Source organism: Hirsutella rhossiliensis, assembly GCF_020360975.1.
Source record: "Hirsutella rhossiliensis strain HR02 chromosome Unknown scaffold00003, whole genome shotgun sequence".
Taxonomy (NCBI): Eukaryota; Fungi; Ascomycota; class Sordariomycetes; order Hypocreales; family Ophiocordycipitaceae; genus Hirsutella; species Hirsutella rhossiliensis.
In genome coordinates this window covers 4,600,347-4,618,607 of record NW_025408669.1, presented here as the reverse complement: position 1 = coordinate 4,618,607, position 18,261 = coordinate 4,600,347, and the positions used below count along the sequence as shown (strand labels likewise).

Below are 18,261 nucleotides of genomic sequence, written 5' to 3'. Positions count from 1 at the left end.
ACAGTATTATGGTGTTGTGCTGCTCGGGCGCGCTACTCCGTGCCCCGCCAATTCCTTCACCTCCATTCACCACCCTTACGCGACGGTTCCTCATCATCCACACTTCGCTTCGAGCCTCAACACGCTCTCTCGTGCCGCCTCCGCAAAATGGCTCGTCCAAGCGCTGCAGCCCGCAATTTGTCACTGACAGAGGAGCTCGAGAAGCTGGAGCAATCCATCACACTGACATTGCAAGGTAAGACATGCCGACTCGCAATCCGCCACCGTCCAAGCTCACCAGTCGACCAGAGATTGACCACAACTTCAGCAAGGCCCACAGGATCGTCACGACCAGCATCCTCCCCGTCGTGGAGCAGTATGGCGAGCACTCGCGCGCAGTCTGGGAGGCGTCCAAGGTGCGGCGGCGGCATCCTACGACTCGTCTGGTGCAGAAGCTGAACATTTGCAGTTCTGGAAGCAGTTCTTCGAGGCGTCGGCCAACGTGTCACTGTCGGGCTACGAGGAGCTTGCCAACGACGACGACGCCGACACCACCACAGCCGACGACAGCACCGCCATGAGGGACGATACGACGGCAGACTACACGGCTCGGCACCAAGACGACGTGACCGGGACCTCGGGTGCGGAGCAGTCGACATTGCATGGCGAAGACGACTCGCTGCTGGACGACGGTGATCTTACGGGGAGCACCCCTCGTCCCCCGGCAACCAAGACGATGCAGGCGCAGCTGTCCAACCTCGAGTCTCCCTACGAGGCCATGCGGCGCGAGATGATGAAGGAGGAGGAGACGAGCACCACGAGGCTCGACGAGGACGAGGAAGACTCGACGGTTCTCTTTGCTCAGCGCACCGCCCGCCTGCCCGACATGTCAATGACGCCCCGAGGATCCCTGGAGCATCAGGACTTGGGAAAGTCGGTGCAGCGGCACAAGGATCCGCTCCTCCACCGCGTCCTCGACAAGACCTACCGTCTCCAAGCCACGCCCCATAAGCCCGCATACCGCATCTCTCCGCTCAAGAAACCAGGCCAAGACAAGACCAAGGAGACGACGCACGCATGGCAAGACTCGCCCATGTCGTCGCCAGATATGGCGGTGCCGACGCTGCGCAGCGAGGCCTTCATGTCGCCCTACAAGTCCAATGCCCGGCAGCGCCTGGCCGCGGCGACGCGAGGCCCCAGAACGCCCGGCGTGAGCGTCCAGACGCCGGCGACGGCCAAGGCGTCCCGGGACGCGTTTGCAGGGGGTGGCGAGGACGCGACGGAGCACACGCGGGGCAGGCAGCGGTACGAGATTGACTGGGAGAGCGATGACGAGGGCGACGACGGGGACCTCTACGCCGGCATGAGCCCGCCCAAGACGATACAGTTTGCGCTGCCGCCGTCGAAGCTGCTGCAGACGCCAGGTGAGTGACGCCGACGCGCGTGCCTGCTTGAACGGGGAACGGCGAGCTAATATGGATGATTCGATCGGCAGCGAGGGAGGCCAGCAAGAGGATTGTCGACGACATTTTGATTGATGCGGGAGCGGATCCAGCGTCGTCGGAGTACAGCCCAACCATGGTCAAGATCAACGAGGACATTCTCAACGACAGTTTCTGAACGGAAGTGGAGGGTGGTGAGATGGGGGATTCAATCCGACACAGAAAATGCGCAATGGTTGTGGCCGCGATGAATTGTCTTTGGCTGTGCCAAAGTTGGGCTTGTTTCATTATCTCGAAGCGATGACATCGTATGCACCCAACATGAGAGACAGTTCTAAGAACGACGGTCCTGCAATCCAAAGCCGGCAAATCTATCCGGTGGCCCTCCATTTTTCGTTCTGCAGCAAAGCACAACCCCCCAGCTGAGCGTACTCGAAGCTGTACCTACTGGAAGAGTGACGCTTGAGCTCATCTAATCATACAAACGCACACATATCAACGCCGCCGTCGCATCTTAAGGTATATATATCATCCGTGGGGGCGCGGGTCGAGCGAACTGCCCGGCCCCTGGTTTCGTCAAGGCCGTCATGAACAAGTGGGTCTTGGTCGCTATCAGAGGTCGAGAAGAGGTCTAGTTGGAGAAGCGCATCGGAGGCATGATGAGAGTAGGGACCGATATCTTCTCCTTGTTGGGCTTCGGGCGCATAGGCGTGGATGATTGCCTGCGGGCGTCGTCTTGGCTGGAGGAGCGCCACGAGGCGACGGAGCTGGTTTCGCCGATGAGATGGCGCTTCTCGTCGGCCGAGGTGCTGGGGCGGGAGGGATGGAAGAGGTTTGACAGTGCAGCTTTTGTGGACGGCATCTTGGAAGTGGATGTGATGGTGATGGTTGAGGAGAACAATGTGGTGGAGAGGGGGAGCTTTGGAGATGGTATAAAGTCTTTTCTGAGAATGGATTGTTAATTCTCTCCATCTAGGAAGAGGCAGGATGATATACGTCTTTATATCTATATACACATGTATCGAGTCCGAGGCTGGATGCCGTGGTCGTGTAAGCCGGACTCTGCCTCCCAGACTAGCCCAGTCCAGGCCAGTTCCGAGGATGCGCAGCGCCAATGTGCAGACACTAGGCACCAAGGTTGCAGACGGAAGGAGAGAAAAGAGTCAATGGATGATGGATGGGTCACGGTTTGCTCAGCCGCGTGTGTCGTGCATCGTGTCGTGTCTGCCTGCCGGTCTGCGTCATGGCTGTTGGCCCCCCCCCCCTTTCACTCTTCAGGAGGAGTTATGACACGATTGGCACGATTGATATGAGATGACTCGACATGCAAGGCTTGGGTGTGACTCATGGCGGCGCAGTGACGCACGGGTTCGCGGCGAGGAGGGGGGGGGGAACGTTGACGCTGACAGCAAGGACCTGGTACTGTGTAAGTAAGCTGGAAAGGGTAGGGCAGAGAGAAAGGGCGGGCTGACGACCAAGTTTGGGTGCAGCGTGCTAGAGCATGCCCGCCGCGCGGCAGGGGTCGCAACAAGAGTCATCGTTTCGGCAAGGGCAGAACAAGGCGGTGATGAAGCGCGTTCGTCTCATCGCAATCCTCGAAGGACAGTACCATTATTCGTTCGAGTGCGTAGATTCGAGTTGGACATGGGCCCTGCGAAACCCCCCGAGGCCTTGAAGTCAAGGGCGTCGTTAAAACGGACGATGATCTGGATAGCCACAAGATCCGCTCTTGAGGTTATTTCGAGTCGATGCCGTCGCTGGTACCGGCGCCGACTTGGCCAGGAAAGCCGTCTGGACCGACCCAGGTCCGATGTCCACCGGGTTTTGACCCCCGGCATCCATTGGGTCATGGGCGGGCCTGGGATCCCCTTTCGGCCGACAGCCCTGTCCGCGGACGCCTGCAAGGAATCCACATGTACGGATACCGGCCAAGAACTGGCCTGACGCCTGTCCGTTCAGCCATGTCTCACGGCGAGCTGTCCCGGGCTTGCTGCACGGCTGTCCAGGCACCCGCTAGTCCAGCAGGTTCCCCCCCCCCGTCAGCCGAGGGCACCTCGGCCAAGTCCAGCAGAGGCGGGTGGTGATGGACTTGGGCATGATACTCGTCCCCCATCGTTGCGCAGTTGCTGCCGAGGGCGTGTCCTCGCCCCGACTCATGGAGACGACACGAATCGGCAGCGGCAAGGTGATCTGTTGTCAGTCAGGGCACCGACGTGGCACCTGTTGGAGCGTTGATTTTGCCTTGTCCGGAGTGATTGTGCTGGCTGTGGGCCAAGGGAAGACGACGTTCCTGCCGGTGCGCGTGCATGCCCACAAGGCTGACTAAGCCAGTCCCGGCACCTTGCCCTCAGACAAGCTTTAAGGCATCACGATTATAATAGCTCTCTTCACGCCTTGCAAGGTATTCGCTGAGACGTGAAAGCTGCCTCTGGATGTCACAGCTCGACGCCTTTTGCGAGACTTCCGCTTCTGATGATAGGATCAATCTTGGTAAAATCCATCCCTGGTTGGCTGAGCTGCCAAGCTACTAACCACGCTCTACTGTAATAAATCGACGTGCCTTTTAACTTACCTGCAGACTAATTGCTGCATCTGCCATACAAAGTCTTTTTGTCCTCCCATTTCCGTCCCGTCCCCTCCGGCCTCTAATTAGTAGTGTTGCTCTCTCGTCCTTCCCCCGCCACCGCCACTACTAGCCCCCCTCCCCCTCCCTCTCCTCCTCCAGCATGCTGCTCCTCACCAATCCATCATCGCCAATGCACCAACCGCCGCCATCATGATGCCCTCCATTGCCCAGTAAGTCCATGACCCCGACACCAAGCCCGAGAGGCCAGAGGACAAAACTAACGGCTCTTCCCGCCTCGCAATCCAAAGCCGCAGCCGCGGCATCGTCGTCCTCGCCGCCGCCGCCGCCACCACCGCCGCCCTCTCCTTCAAATACAAGGCCGCCGCCATCCGCGACAACGACATTGCCCAGCAACAGTACAAGGCACCCAACGGCTACGTCAGCGTCGACCGCAGCGGCGGCGGCATCTGAACCCTTGGGCCTCGGACCAGGCCATCCGGGCCGAGAGCCACTCAATGAATCCGACGAGGCGCGAGAGCTGCCTTTATCCTACCAGTCATCAAAAGGCAGCTCGAGCCCAGGCAGTCGTCATGTAAAATAACAATACATAAACTGAGAGCTTAGATTCGGCAAGTTGGCAAGCCGAAATACCAAGTCAGCACATATCAAAATACCATCCGCGCAATCGTCTTCTCCTGCCCGCTTGGCAAAGCAAGACGCGCAACGCCTGCCCTCGCCAGCCGGTTTGGCTTGCCCTGCCCCTTGGCCCTGAGAGTACACGCAATACCGTGACGCCAAAGACCGAAAACGCCCGTAGATGCAGTCCAAACGTGCCGCCTCGTCACATCGAACTCCCCCTCAAGCCAAGGTCAGCCTCGGCCTCGGCCTCGTCGTCGGTCGTCGAGTACCGCACCTCCTTGCCCTTGCCCTTGGCGTCCAGCCGCGATGTCATGCCCACCTTGCCTTCCTTCATACTCCGCCGACTCACAGGCCTTTTGCCGTACCCCTTCTTCGGCGTCGCATCGCCCCTGGAAGCTCCCTTCGACCGCTCGTATCCACTCATGCCTGCCGCCACTCTCAGCTCCTCTCCCGACGAGTTTCTCCTTGATTGCGGCGCAGTCGAGATGCTCTTGAGGTCGCGCATCTCCTTGATTACGTCTGCAAAGCTTTCCTCCAATGTCTTCATGCGAGCCAGCACCAGCCTCCCCATCCTGTCCCTGTCGGCCACGTCGACTCCGCCGGCGACCCGGAGGCGGTTGTCCTTCATCATGGCCATTGCCATCTGCGTCTGGAAGCTCCCGGCCATCCCCCCGGCGGGGTCGTCACCGCCAAAGTTGTCCGAGAGCACGCTCAGGTCCACAGACGAGAGTCTCCTGGCCTCACGCAGGCGGTCCTGCGGGTCAAGGCTGAGCATGGCCGTTCGGCTGACGCCTCCCGTCTCTGTTAGACCGCGGGGCGTCAGTACAGGCCGAGGGTGAGAGATTGACACATGCACCGGCCGTCGAGGAGAGCTTCGTCGCACAGCCTGGACGGGCGTGTTGGCGCCCGTGTTGCGTCCACTCGGCCCGGACTTTCGACCGGGGATCGGCTTGGGGGGTGATTTTGAGGACGAAGACACGTGCATCTGCGGCAGCTCCTCGGGCTTGTAGAGGATGGTGTTGGTCGACACAGAACGGCTGTGCCCGCCGCGCTTCTGGATACTCACACGAGGGGGGGCAGGAATTACTAGACTGGCGGATGAGTCGTGAGACGACGTCGGCTTCGTCGAGCGCACCGGAATGGGAGTGGTGAAGTAATCCTCATCCTCGACCCCGTGCTTTGCGAATTGATGGCTGCGGTCAGCATTCGTCCCCGCGTCGTCTTCATCCTCGTCGTTGGTAACCAGCTCATCGTCACCATCTGCATCCGTATGATCCTTGTAGTCGGGGGTAACGACAATGTCCAGCCGCGATCCATGCCCGCGCGCAACGGACGCTCCGTGGTTGGACATGAAGTCGGCCGGGTCGCTCGCCGTTGATCTGACGTCAGAAACCTGCCTGGGATGCGAGGATCGCTCCCAGCCCATGCTCAGCCGTCTATGCCAGTCTGGAACCGCCCGGCTGTCGAGGGTAGGCCAGTTGGACAAGGGCACGCCTGCCTCGTCGTTTTGATCCATCCAATTGCGAATGGCTGTCTGCGTCTTGCGCCTCTCGTACCTCCTCTGGGTGCGCAAGGTGCTGGCTTCGGGAACGCGCCGGAAGACTTCTTCCAGCGCTCGGTCCTTGTGAAAGCCAGCCACGGATTCCTCGCGGACCCGCACGTTGGGGCTAAACATGGCGGAGCGCTCTATCGGATCGCGGAACGATATCGTCCTAGGACGGCTCCTGCCATGGTTTTCGACCAAGTCTGTCGGCTCGTATATGGATGGCGCGAGCCAGAATCTCTCGTAGAGGTAGATACAGAACAGGACCGGAAAGTGGGTGATTTTGATTATCGTCCGGTTCAGCCAGACAAAGTGCCTCAGCGGCATGCAGTACCGCAGGGGCATCAATAGCCACGCAAAGATATTGCTGGGGGCAACGTAGGAGAACAGCGCATCGTTCTTGACCATTGAAATGGTGTTGATGGCGAAGAGGAACCTGCGCAGTGCGTAAGCAGTCGGAGCTTTCAGGGCTTGACAGCTTCTCTTACTGGTGCTCCTCCGTAGCGTTTGATGCAATGGTCATGAAGGAGTTGGTCAAGACGGTGATGAGAATCGTCCTTCCATGTCTCGGTATTAGCAAAGGCACGCAAAGGCACGATACTGCACTTACACGATCAAGAAGTGGCAAATGATGAGAAACATCATCATCAATATCCTCGCGAGCCAGTTGTACGTGGGCCAGCTAGTCTTCCGTTAGTGCACTCCATCGGCAGGACGGGGCTCCTGCGACTCACACATCCCAGGCTGCAGGGCTGAAGCCCATGAGAATCTGAAAGATCTTGTAGGCAACATCGCCACCGCCATTGGCACTCTGCGACAACGTGAAAAAGACGTAGAAGCCGCTGCACATGATGAGGACCAAGACAAACACAGCCGCCAGGTCTACCGCCATGAGACGGAGGGCGATTAGCAGCTGGGAGAAGTACTGGTAATGGTCGAGAACGCTGAAGATGCGCGGCAGGAGCAGGATGGCGTTGGCAGCCAGCACATCGTACGCCATGGCATTCCAGTGATGGGGATCGACCAGAAAGACACCATAGGCGCGCATGCAGTAATACGCGATGAGCAGGACGAGGATGCCCAGGTCGAATATGTTCCAGAAGCTCATTATGTAGAGAGCAAATCCCTGCTCATTGAAACCAACCAGTTCATCCAGCATGAACCCGGCACTCCAGAACCAGAACACAAGCTCCAAGCCCGTGATCTGCACAGACCGCTGGGTCAGGACGGCCAGGAAGAGACCGATCAAGACGGCAAGGGAGAGGGTAGACAGGAAAGACCGGTACCGAGGGACACGGAGGCGGGAGAGCTTGAGCATGGACGCCTGCCGGGGATCATAGAGCATCACGGTCCTTCTTCCCGGCGGCAAAGAGGAGTGGCCTTGCTTGGGCGGCAGAGATCCGAGCAATGGGGTTCTTGCATCCGGCTCAGCAGCGCCTCCATTCATACTCCGGAACGGGCTGGGAGGGGCTTCACGGTGTAAGCGGTCTGCCGCCGAGTAGAAGGTGATGGCGCCATTCCATATAGCCTCGAGCTGTTGCACCACGACGGGATGTGCAAGAAAATGCTTGGCCGACGCACGAATGGCAACCTCCAATGTAGACGTCCTCGAGGCCGACAGGGTCTGCTTGGCCTTGGATGAGTTTCTGTTCAGTGGGAGGGGACCCTGGGCTCCGGGAAGACCTTGGAGGGGATAAAAGTCATATGCCAGGGCGTCAATCAACTCTCGAGTGGTATACTCCTTGAGCAGCTTGAGGGCGAGAAGCTCGCAGACCTTTGCTCTGGTGTTACTCGTGCCCGCGTTGGCGGCATATCGCTGCCCCTCCTTTGAAAACTGCAGGCAATTGGCCATGAGGGCGTACAGGGTGGCGCGGGAAAAGTGTTGGGTTCGAATCTGCTGCTGCATGGGCTTGACCAAGAACTGGGAAATCTGGGGCGAGCGCAATTGTTCCCACGTGAGGGTCGTCTCGGTGCGCGTGCATACGATAATGCGGATGGCATGGGTGATGTTGTATATGGACAGCGCGTCTGAGAGCCAACGGGTTAGAAGCTGGCAGCCAAGCTCCATCGAGCGCGCAGAGCCATGGGGGGCCGGGGCTTGACGATACCGAGATGGGTGGCAGAAAAGAGTGGGAGGACAGGCAGAGGCTTGATGGCGCCATCCTCGTCGGCGTCATCGGCAGCTCCGCCGGATTGTGGTTGGCGAGGGTCGCGACCCCGCGGATTGGCACGCTCCCGGCCGGGGTCGGAGTGGTCGTCGCCGTCGTCGTCATCTTCGTCATCGTCGGCCTCGGTGAAGTCGGCGGTGGCATGCGTGCGGCCGGTGAAGTGGCGGCGAGGCGGGAGAGAGGAGGGCGATGGGCTCCCGTCGCGAATGTCGACGCGGCGGTGGCCATTCTTCTGGCGGCGCAGCAGCGAGGAGAACATGATCCCAGACTAGAGTCTTCCCTGCCACTTGGGCTTCCGGAATCCAGCGCGGCCGCCGTGTGTGCGACGCGTCTCAGGGTGAGGCCATGAGGAGAGGAAGCGCAAAGGATTTCTCTGCAAGACGTCGGAGATGTGGGATGTGGTCTGGGGATGAAGAGCAGAGAGAGAGAGAGAGAGAGAGAGAGAGAGAGAGAGAGAGAAAGAGAGAGCTGAGGGCACCACGCGCCACAGAGGCCAGGGCGTGCATGGTGCGTCTGGCAACCACCATCCGGTCAGACGCACCTAAAAGACGGGCTCGCTTCGCGCTAGCGAGGACTTTGATGGCGAAGCTCGTCCATACCCTGCCTATTCCATATGGGAATTTATCTACCTTGCATGAAGACGCATTTATGGATGCTACCTAAGTAGGTATGTACGTACTGTACGATGAAAACTGGAGTATCTGCTCGAAATCCAGCCAAGAGAGCAAACATGGCGCGGCCTGGCGAGATGCGGAGATGCCGTAGAGGTCGGCGCCGTCTTCCCCCCAAAAGCAGGAGAGCGAGTCTTGAGGAGTAGATAGATGGCTACGGACGTGTACTTCATTCCTGGCGCTCCGTGGGTGTTTCTGCGCCACGAGCCTCCCATCTTCTACCTAGAATGAGCGGGGCGTCAAGTAGATACAAGTACACAGCGTAACCCGGCGCGCAATCAATCAACATCACGACGGCAGTGGGCCAGACGCGAGATTTGGGCCCAGCATTAATACCGGGGCAGCCCAGCCTTTTATGCGCCAAAGAGACAAATGGTGACGGGCCAAGGAGAGCAAGAGAGAGTTTCTTGGGGGCATCCTCTCGCCGTTTGTGACCAAACGCTGTCGCCGCACGAGGGAGGACACAGGGCGAGAGAGGGGCCCGCGAGGCCATCACCGCCCGTTTCCCCCCCCGCCCGCACGCAATCCACATCTTGGCAATCAAAACACCCAACCGCAGACCTGACCCATGCGCCGACGAATCCAGGCTAGCCTGGCCACCATTATGCTCACCGCTGGCCGTCGTTGGACACATGACACTCGCCCCCTAGAGTCGGAGGACATGTTGCCGCCAAAAACACCAACCACGGGTGCCATGGACTCGTGGCGTTGCGAATGTGAAAACACCTCGCTGCGGAGGGGCATGATGAAGGGGATTTCCGTGCATGGGCTGCGGCGGCGGTGTGCGACATAGAGGGTGGCATGCATGCACCACGATCCTCTCAGTCTGTGGGTGCAGCGGGCCGCACATGCTGGCTGCCAGGATGCTCTACTGTGCTGCTCTGCACTGTACTCTGCTGTACGGAGTACTACAGCATGCGCGTGATGGGGCTCCGAGTGGATACGCGCCCGAGGCTCGTGGCCAGAGCGTGACGCGATGCGGATGCGACGTCTTTGCGGTAGCCAAATCGGCAGTCCAAGCAGCGAGCTGCTTCATTCAGTGCCTTGACTCATAGGAGGCTACCGAGCACAAGGCGCCCTCTGCCGGCGTCCGATCAGACTATACCTGCCGCCACCAACTGCCGCCAAAGGGCAAGAAACGTAATCATTGGCTCTCCGAGTCAAGACTGTAATGGGGCCGTGACACTTGCTTCCCTTGAGTTGACGCTGATTCTCCATCATCGGCTTGTGCTATTTTGAAATGCAGCTACGTACTTGGTTGGCCAGAACATGCTGTCCGACTCCTGCAACAGCGTGTTTCAACCACGAGGGCATTGCCAGAACAAGAGGTCCAGCCATGTTTCGGTTCGTTGAGATTGTCAGCATCCTGTACGTATCTGGATGCCATGATAAATCCATGGATGGTTTGTCAGATACATCGCCGCGTCCCATACCTGCGGCGGCAACAAAGATGAGAATATGTTTGCAAGAATCAATGCTCCCTGGATGGTAGACGGCAATACTCGAGGCCGACGACGGACGACTCCGGCCGGCCACGCCAATGCCCGAAAATCGACGAATTGCGTGCAAATGTCCCACCATCGTGAACGCTATGGAGTATCCAGCAATGCAAAATGACTTGGCCCAGAGTAAGCCGAGAATACAGCACCAAAAGGCATTGGACGACACTGAAGCAATAGCGTGCCAGGCCGCACGGACAAAGGGTAGTGCGGGAACAGAGCGCCGGCTGGAGCAGATGGGACGCGTCTTTGCGCAACACCAACGCCCCGGGACGCTGGCAGAGTAGACGTGTGGCTGAAGCTATCCTGAGCGAGCCGTTTCCATAGCTCGCGCCACAGGGGGTGGCACGGAGCCCGCTTTTCCTGTTGGTGCCTTAGCGGCAGCCGATGTGGATTAGGTGGAGAGGGAGCGCCGGGCTTTATTCTAAGCCCAGACGGCTCAATGTCCTTTTGAACGCCGCCCTTCGCCGCTACGTGAAGAAGACGAAAGGAACAAATGAAGATGTGGGCGAGCAAAAGGGAAAGGGAGCCTTTCGTCCGATTCTTTGACCATACAAAGCTGTCTTCCTTTGAAGCGAGGCGTGAGCCGAGGCTGTTCTTGAATCAGATCACTTGCGGGTATCCATCGTCAAAGGTACTTGTTCAAGTGTACCCGCCATGTGCCGCATTGTCTCGCCAAGGTCTCTCAGTGTCTAAGGCTTGTCATTGGCCAACGGGGCAAGGGGGCCTCAGGGATCGGTCGCGTCCCTTGTCTGCGAGCAAAACCACCCCTTGGCCACTGCAAAATTGCATGATCTTGTCTGCCCTTGCTACGGGCTGTCCCCACCTTGTCTTTCCCCCTTCACTGCCGTTCCTCCTTTCTCTTCCCTTCAAAGGCGCCTGCTGATCAGCGCGAGACCTCTCATTGCACTGTCAGGCCCCCGGGCATCAGGGTATCTTTTTCGCTAGGTACAGGCAGCGGGGGCACAAGCGCGGGGCCATACAGGTACCTCGCCGTCTCCGCTACATCGCTTGTGGGTACTCGTCTGCGAGCCCGAGGTACCTCGACTGAGTCGACTCTGCACGCAATGTACATGGACTCCAGCGGTTCCCTGCCAGACAAGGGCACTATTGGAGATGCTGCTACTCAATCACCACTGCCTTACTCGTAATTCCGCAAAACCATCCCCTGCCAAACTCCAGCACCCCCATATTGCGTCGCTCGTTGCTCGACCCTGTCAACCACTTTCTTTTCTTCCCGCTCTCTCTCGTTTTTGGTGGGAAACCCCTAGGGCTTTGCATCCTGGCCTGGCAGCCAGTTCGACACTGGCATTCACTTACAGATCCGCAGCAACTCCTGGCATCTGGCTGTCTCAGCCTCTGCAGGCCCCTCGATGAAACGGAACACTCTCGCCAGAGTCTTCTCGAGGTTGGCAAGCTTCTTCTCACTCGGCATCGTCGAATCGACGCTCGTAAACCCCTTCCATTGAAGTCGCCAGCTCGGTGCGGGAGAGGAAAGTGGCCGGCCTTCCACGACCGCCCGCAGACGTGACTCGAAATCGCCCAACACTCATCGCTGGATTGCACCTGAGCCTTGCCCCGTCATCACGCATTCCAACCCCCGACCCCTCGATTAGTCTCTCGACCTCGATCATGGCAACGACGTTGGGCAGCCACCAAGCCAGTCATGAAGACCTCCCTCCTACAAAGCCAGCCACGCCAACTGCGACGGCCGTTGACGAGGCGGGACCCCAAGCCCCTAAGATGACCCACGACTCCATGGTTACCGTCAGGCTCTCAGAGTCTTCAGCTGCGACTCTCGAAACCGCCGCTTCGTCCGACGCCGATTCCGAGCAGCTTTCCCCGTCGGCGACGGACTGCCACTCTGTCGACACTGGCAGTGACGAGCAAGATCGCCCACGGGCCACGCACCGAGACTCGGCCCTCACGCTTTCGCCGACTGCGGCCAGCGTGACCATGCTAAGCGAACTCGGAGAATGCAGCACTGAAGGCCACGAAAGCGATTCTTCAGAAGAATCGGACGAGGTGAACTGGGAACAGTTAGAGAAGACGGAAGACGAGCAAGTCAAGGACGACGAGACGGATAATGTAAAACCCCCCATTCACCCCTTTGATCCCGTCTCGCGCCACCAACCACCATGCTGACAAACTCGCAGTCAACGGCGCTTCTCCTCGCGCGGTTGGAGCAGGAGAATGCGAAGCTAGCTACCAACCCAAAGAGCATCAAAGTCCAGACCGTGGAAAAGTCGACTGCCGGCAAGCCTCGCCCGCCCTCCATGGCCCAGCTGAGGCAGATGATGCATGGGCCAGCTCCGCCCGCTCTGCGATATTCAATGCTCCCTCCGCCGCCCATGACAGACCTCGAGTTCTTCGCAGCTCTTGTCAAGGACTACCAGCAGACTGCCGCACGCCTACCAACCCTCTTGTCCAACAAAATCCGCAAAGGGATCCCACCACCTTTGCGGGGCGTGGTGTGGCAGAGCATGTCCGGTGCCCGTGATGCGTCCTTAGAAGAACAGTACGACCGGTTTTGTGGCGAGTCCAGCCCCTATGAGCTCATCATTGGAAAGGACCTCGGCAGAAGTTTCCCGGGCGTCGACATGTTCCGAGATCCTGAGGGCGATGGGCAGCGTATGCTGGGCCGCGTGCTCAAATCATTTAGTCTCTACGATGCCAAGATCGGTTACTGTCAGGGGTTGGCCTTTCTTGTTGGCCCGTTGCTGATGCACATGCCTGACAAGCAGGCCTTCTGCGTCCTAGTCCGGTAAGTTTCTCTGCAAACACTGCGGTTGACGGGAAAAACACCATGACGCTGACAATCTTCTAGACTGATGGAACGATACGATCTACGGGACTGTTTTCTTCCCGATCTGTCTGGGCTTCATGTTCGGATACACCAGTTCCGAGAGCTTCTTCGATCCAATCTTCCCGTGCTGTCGAGTCACTTGGAGGATTTGCAGGTGGAGACGGCCTATGTATCGCAATGGTTCCTCAGCTTCTTTGCCGTGACATGTCCCTTACCGATGCTCTTCCGCATCTACGACGTCATCTTCGCCGAAGGGGCCTCCGAGACCCTCATGCGGGTTGCGCTATCTCTAATGAGGAAGAACGAGGCGAGGCTGCTGGCGTGCACCGAGCTGGAAGATGCCATGCAGCTCCTCCTGTCTCGTGGTCTATGGGACTGCTACCATTACAACGCCGACGAGTTTGTTCAAGATTTTGTGGGCCTCACAGGCGAGGTGACGAGGGAGAAGCTTGCGCAACTGGAACAGGGATACAGAGAGTCTCTCGTTGCCACTGCCAACGCGGCACGCGTGTTGGACATCACAACGGCGGCGACTCGCTTCCTCGGCCGCATCTGGGCGTCGTCAACGATTGCTAGAACCGCCACGCTCCAGCCCGGGCTCGGAGCCCCCTCGCGCCCGCTGAGCATGCTGCGGCGCAGCACGTCAAAGCAGAGCCTTGCCTCGACGCTCAACTCAATGGAGGCCAGCTCGTCCAGCGTCTCCAGCTCGTCCTCGTCGACGGACGCAACAATCATGTCCCGCGACTCGGCCAATTCCTCGGACGACTGTTTAAGCCGCGAGTCTACGCCTGTTGGCTCCAAGTCCATCGCCAGCGTCAAGACGACGGATGAGAAATATCTCCACAGCCAGATTGAAGACCTCTTGACAGCCTTGAGCGAGCTGCAACGGAACCACGCTCTCCTCTCGAACGACCTCCAGTTGGAGCGAGAGGGGCGCGAGGAGGACCGCAAGGCGGTTATATCACTTCTCGATGGCCTGAAGATAAGGGGGATCGGCCATGACCGAGCGTCGGCCGAGGATAGGGCCCAGGACAGCGCCGAGGAAAGCATCGAGAACAGCGTCGACACGAGCGAACTTGCGTCATCCATCAGCAATGAGGCAGACCAAGCCACTCCATCGTCGGATGAAACCGAAGTCGCAACCAGTCCGGTAGCAGGGGAGACGAGAGAGGCGCCGTCGACCGATGGTTTATCGGAGCTTCTGGATCAAGCGGAAAGTCGATTTAGGTGCGAGGGAAAACAGGACCGATCTTCAGTGCTCCTGTCAAAGTCTCAGCTCCGGGATGAATTGCTCGGCGCCAAGGACCAACTGACGAGTGCCATGTCGCATTCTCAGGAACTGAACCGCCGGATACACGACATGGATCAGGAGATAGCATCTCTCAAAGAGCAGCTTCGGGAACGGCATGGCCATGTGCGGTCTCTCCATCAGGACAAGCAGAGACTGGAAAAGCAGGTCCACGCGCTACGAACCAGAGCGTCTGCCAGTTCTGCGTGTGATGCTAGCAGCCGCGAATTGGACGCGGATTGGGCGAACAAGGGCGTCGCGGGCGGCTTGAGAGAGCTCAAACTGGGCCGTAGCCAGTCGACACCGTCCCAGGCCCCCGGGTTCAGCAAAAGAGTGTCATCACTACCCCGGTCAGAATCAGCCACGTCGCCAGCGTCATCCTCGGGCGCTTCTTCGCCCCCCAACGACCACGAAGCATTGTTATTGGAGCTTGTCCAAGCCAAGACGGCCGAGGCAATGGCAAAGCAAGAGGCAGAGGAGGCAAAGCAGAAGCTCGAGGCCGTGCGAAAAGCTCACGGGGTGGGGGCAGGAGACGGCGGGGCTGGCACGACGCTGACACCATCAAACTCTACAATTGCGATGGGAGTGTTGGGCCTCCTGACCGGGCACGGAACGGCGCCAGCTTCGGAACAGGGCGCAAAGTCTGGAACCTCGACGACGGGGGCTTCGACGGCTAGCGGGGAATTCTGGGGCTGGCGAAGGTGAGGAGCACGGGTGTTTGACGGAGCCACGTCGGGCAAGGGCCTTGGTGCCACCTGATTTGGTTGGCGAAATATGGTGCTTGCCATGGTAATCGCTCACTTGTACATATGCATCATCTGTGCTGCATCTGGTGGCGGGAGGGTACACGCGTGAGAGGAACCGGCGCGATCATGATTACCTGGACCGGGACATGGGTCGGCAGACTGATATGCGTGGCGAGAAGAGGGCCTGGGTTTCTTCTTAGCATGGAGTTTAAGGATTGATGGACAGCTCCTTCATTCGTTTTCGAAACGAAACATGATGTAGTAATTATCCAACCTCGACGACCCCGGTTTTGTTGCTGCAGCAGGGCGACGGCGATGGCGTAGGCATGTAGTGAAGAAGCTGCACATGTAAAGTGACAGACACCCTCGGCATCTTGGACAGCAGCAGTCACGGACACGTACAATACAGTAATTACAGCGTGTCCCTGCATGTACCGCAGGGGTCGGTCGGCGGTTCGATGCAGGGAGGTTTGCCTCGGGATCGAGCAAGCAGCGGCAGGCTCTGGGATGATTAGAAACGACGTCGCGAAGCAGGATAGTGGGCCGCGAAGAGGTTGGCGGGCTGGATTGCTTACCTGGCTGGTATCCAACCAGACTAGGTGTCCGTAGGTGTGTGAAGAAGAACAAGCAAGGTCGACTGGAGAGCGGCAGGGTTGGACGGGACAGCAGTGGTCCATGCATGAACAAGATTGTATGCAGGGCAATCAAGGTCTGTTCGGGAACGGCTGTATTATTAGTTACCGTAATAATTAAGAAGCAAATGGGAAAGAGTGCCGTTGCCACTAGTAGTTAGGCGTGGCACGACCTTTGGGTGGAGCCCTCACCAGCCACAATCCGCCTAGGGACTACCAAACTGTCGCATGCTTGTACCAAGAAAAAGGAGGCAGTTGGTACTCGGGTAATAAAAGTGACCAGGTGTTGTGTGCCGGGCTGAGCTGACCGACAGAGTATTGGGAGATGACGAATGACGCATGGCAAAACAAGAAAGGAAGGGGGAAAAAACCAGGCCCTGCCAGCCGGCTACTTCGTACAGTGCCTTATCTGTACACTCCTGCGAAATCCATCCACCGTCATCACCTGTCATTGCTGCTACTTTCTCCCCCCCCCCACACACTCCCCTCTCTCCCTCTCCCTCTTAGCTCTCCCATCACGACTTCTCTCGTCTCGTCTTGCGTGCTCCTCATCAACCTCGTCAACCTCTCGACCTGCGTGTCTGCATCGCATCTTCCAGGTACGCACGCATCAGAACACACAAACCGCTCCCTCCATCCCTCCCCCTTCCGCAAATCGGTTCCCCCTGCCGTTTGATTTTTTCTGCCCCGACCCTCAACCAGCTTTCTTCCCGCAGATACCGAGCTTCGTCTCTGACATCGCTTGGCCTTGATCCATCCAGACAGCCAATATCCCCAATCCGCTAACCTAAACCCTCGTCCATCACGACGAGCTCCATCACGCCATCTCAGCTACCTACGTCGCGCTGAGCTTCAATCACAATGTCTGACCCGGTCGATGCGCCCCCGGCGACAAACGGTGGCTCTTTCGAAGCTGCCAAGACCAGTAGGGTATGCTTTTCCATGGCTTCCGTGATGAAAGAAAGAAAGACGTGCTGACCCTCGACAGATTCCTTCTCCTCTTCAAGCCAACCATGAAATGTATCCGGGACTCGCCAGCTGACACGCTTTCGCTAGACGTCGCCACTGCCTATGACTCTGTCACCAACGGTGAGCTCGCTGCTTGCTCCTTCCATGCCGACTGCCACTGACATCACTCGCCCCTCTCTCTTCTAGGCCCTGTTGCACAGAACGTCAAGGACCACACTGCAAAGGCCTCGTCTGAGTTGTCCACCCTGGCAGCCTCTCGCAGGACTCCTGTCAACCCCGCTGCTACGGGCCAGTCTCTGACACACTACCACTCCTTCTTCTCGGAACTCCTTTCTTGGAAGAATCCTCGTACGCCCTTTCCCCTCTGCTTGGAGTGTGCGCGCCCGTCGATGATCAATGCTGATGCTCGTGGTCCCGCTAGGCGCCTCGGCCATTGCCTTTGCTTCGATCGTTTCCCTCATCTTCGCCGCTAGGTACCTCGATGTGATCCGTTACGCCTTCAAGCTGTGCTGGATGGCCCTCGCCGTCACCGTCAGCGCCGAGGCTGCCGGCAAGCTTGTCCTTAACCACGGGCTCGCCACCCAAATGAGGCCTCGTCGATACTACACCGTCACGCGCTCCACCCTCGACAGCATGATTGGCGACGTCCACGAGCTCGTCAACTTCTTCGTCATTGAGGGCCAGCGAATCCTCTTCGCCGAGAACATGGGCGCATCCGCTGCTGTAGGGCATCACCTTGATGGCAATCTGTAGGGTTTTTGGGGGCTAACGCATGACAGGCCTGTGTTGCTGCCTTCCTCTCCTACCACCTCGCCAAGCTTGTCCCTTACTGGGGCCTCGCTGTCATCGCCACCACGGTCGCTTTCATCGTGCCTCTTGTCTACAACTCCAACCAGGAGCTCATCGATCACCACATCAAGAACGCCTCCGAGGTGATCAGTGCCCAGACGGCCCAGGTCCGCGATGTGGCCCAGAAGCAGGCCGGCCACCTCACGTCCATGGGCAAGCAGTACGCCGGCGACTACACCGACAAGGTCCAGAACATGATTCGTGGCCGATCAGCCTCCCCCGAGGCCACAACCAAGCCAGCATTCGCTGCCAAGGAGCTTGAGCTTCCGTCTCCTCCGACTGAGGACCCCCTCAAGGCCACGGAGCCCGAGGGCGATGTTCCCGCAGGTCCCGTCGTGCCTGAGCAGGAGCCCCTGATTGCGACCTAGGTGGCTCATCACAACAAGTTCCACGCGCACGCGAACTGAAAAGAGGGGCATACGCGGGCTATGCAATGCTAAGCTGAAACGGCTGGATGGTGCGAT

At 58.6% G+C, this 18,261-nt stretch overlaps 6 protein-coding genes across 6 annotated transcripts; 4 read left to right on the top strand and 2 right to left on the bottom strand.

The window, feature by feature from the left end:
- Positions 1 to 147: 147 nt before the first annotated feature.
- HRG_03662 (DASH complex subunit ask1 domain-containing protein) lies at positions 148 to 1,599 on the top strand (the record flags this gene model as incomplete). Its single annotated transcript, XM_044862133.1, has 5 exons — positions 148 to 235; positions 289 to 395; positions 449 to 1,233; positions 1,279 to 1,403; positions 1,475 to 1,599. The coding sequence occupies 5 exons, from the start codon at positions 148 to 150 to the stop codon at positions 1,597 to 1,599; spliced, it is 1,230 nt and encodes a 409-aa protein (XP_044723159.1).
- A 453-nt stretch (positions 1,600 to 2,052) lies between these two features.
- HRG_03661 (uncharacterized protein) lies at positions 2,053 to 2,283 on the bottom strand (the record flags this gene model as incomplete). The annotated part of the gene is made up of 1 exon (XM_044862132.1): positions 2,053 to 2,283. The coding sequence occupies one exon, from the start codon at positions 2,281 to 2,283 to the stop codon at positions 2,053 to 2,055; it is 231 nt and encodes a 76-aa protein (XP_044723158.1).
- Positions 2,284 to 4,197: 1,914 nt separating this feature from the next.
- On the top strand, positions 4,198 to 4,458 carry HRG_03660 (uncharacterized protein; the record flags this gene model as incomplete). Its single annotated transcript, XM_044862131.1, has 2 exons — positions 4,198 to 4,217; positions 4,296 to 4,458. 2 exons carry the CDS (start codon positions 4,198 to 4,200, stop codon positions 4,456 to 4,458), a joined length of 183 nt encoding a protein of 60 aa, XP_044723157.1.
- A 370-nt stretch (positions 4,459 to 4,828) lies between these two features.
- Positions 4,829 to 8,596, bottom strand: HRG_03659 (ion transport protein; the record flags this gene model as incomplete). The annotated part of the gene is made up of 5 exons (XM_044862130.1): positions 4,829 to 6,605; positions 6,658 to 6,726; positions 6,780 to 6,851; positions 6,904 to 8,197; positions 8,278 to 8,596. The coding sequence occupies 5 exons, from the start codon at positions 8,594 to 8,596 to the stop codon at positions 4,829 to 4,831; spliced, it is 3,531 nt and encodes a 1,176-aa protein (XP_044723156.1).
- Positions 8,597 to 12,139: 3,543 nt separating this feature from the next.
- On the top strand, positions 12,140 to 15,306 carry HRG_03658 (rab-GTPase-TBC domain-containing protein; the record flags this gene model as incomplete). Its single annotated transcript, XM_044862129.1, has 5 exons — positions 12,140 to 12,595; positions 12,664 to 13,271; positions 13,335 to 14,463; positions 14,650 to 15,206; positions 15,279 to 15,306. 5 exons carry the CDS (start codon positions 12,140 to 12,142, stop codon positions 15,304 to 15,306), a joined length of 2,778 nt encoding a protein of 925 aa, XP_044723155.1.
- A 1,534-nt stretch (positions 15,307 to 16,840) lies between these two features.
- On the top strand, positions 16,841 to 18,165 carry HRG_03657 (reticulon domain-containing protein; the record flags this gene model as incomplete). The annotated part of the gene is made up of 5 exons (XM_044862128.1): positions 16,841 to 16,904; positions 17,036 to 17,068; positions 17,135 to 17,296; positions 17,370 to 17,671; positions 17,728 to 18,165. The coding sequence occupies 5 exons, from the start codon at positions 16,841 to 16,843 to the stop codon at positions 18,163 to 18,165; spliced, it is 999 nt and encodes a 332-aa protein (XP_044723154.1).
- Positions 18,166 to 18,261: the final 96 nt, after the last annotated feature.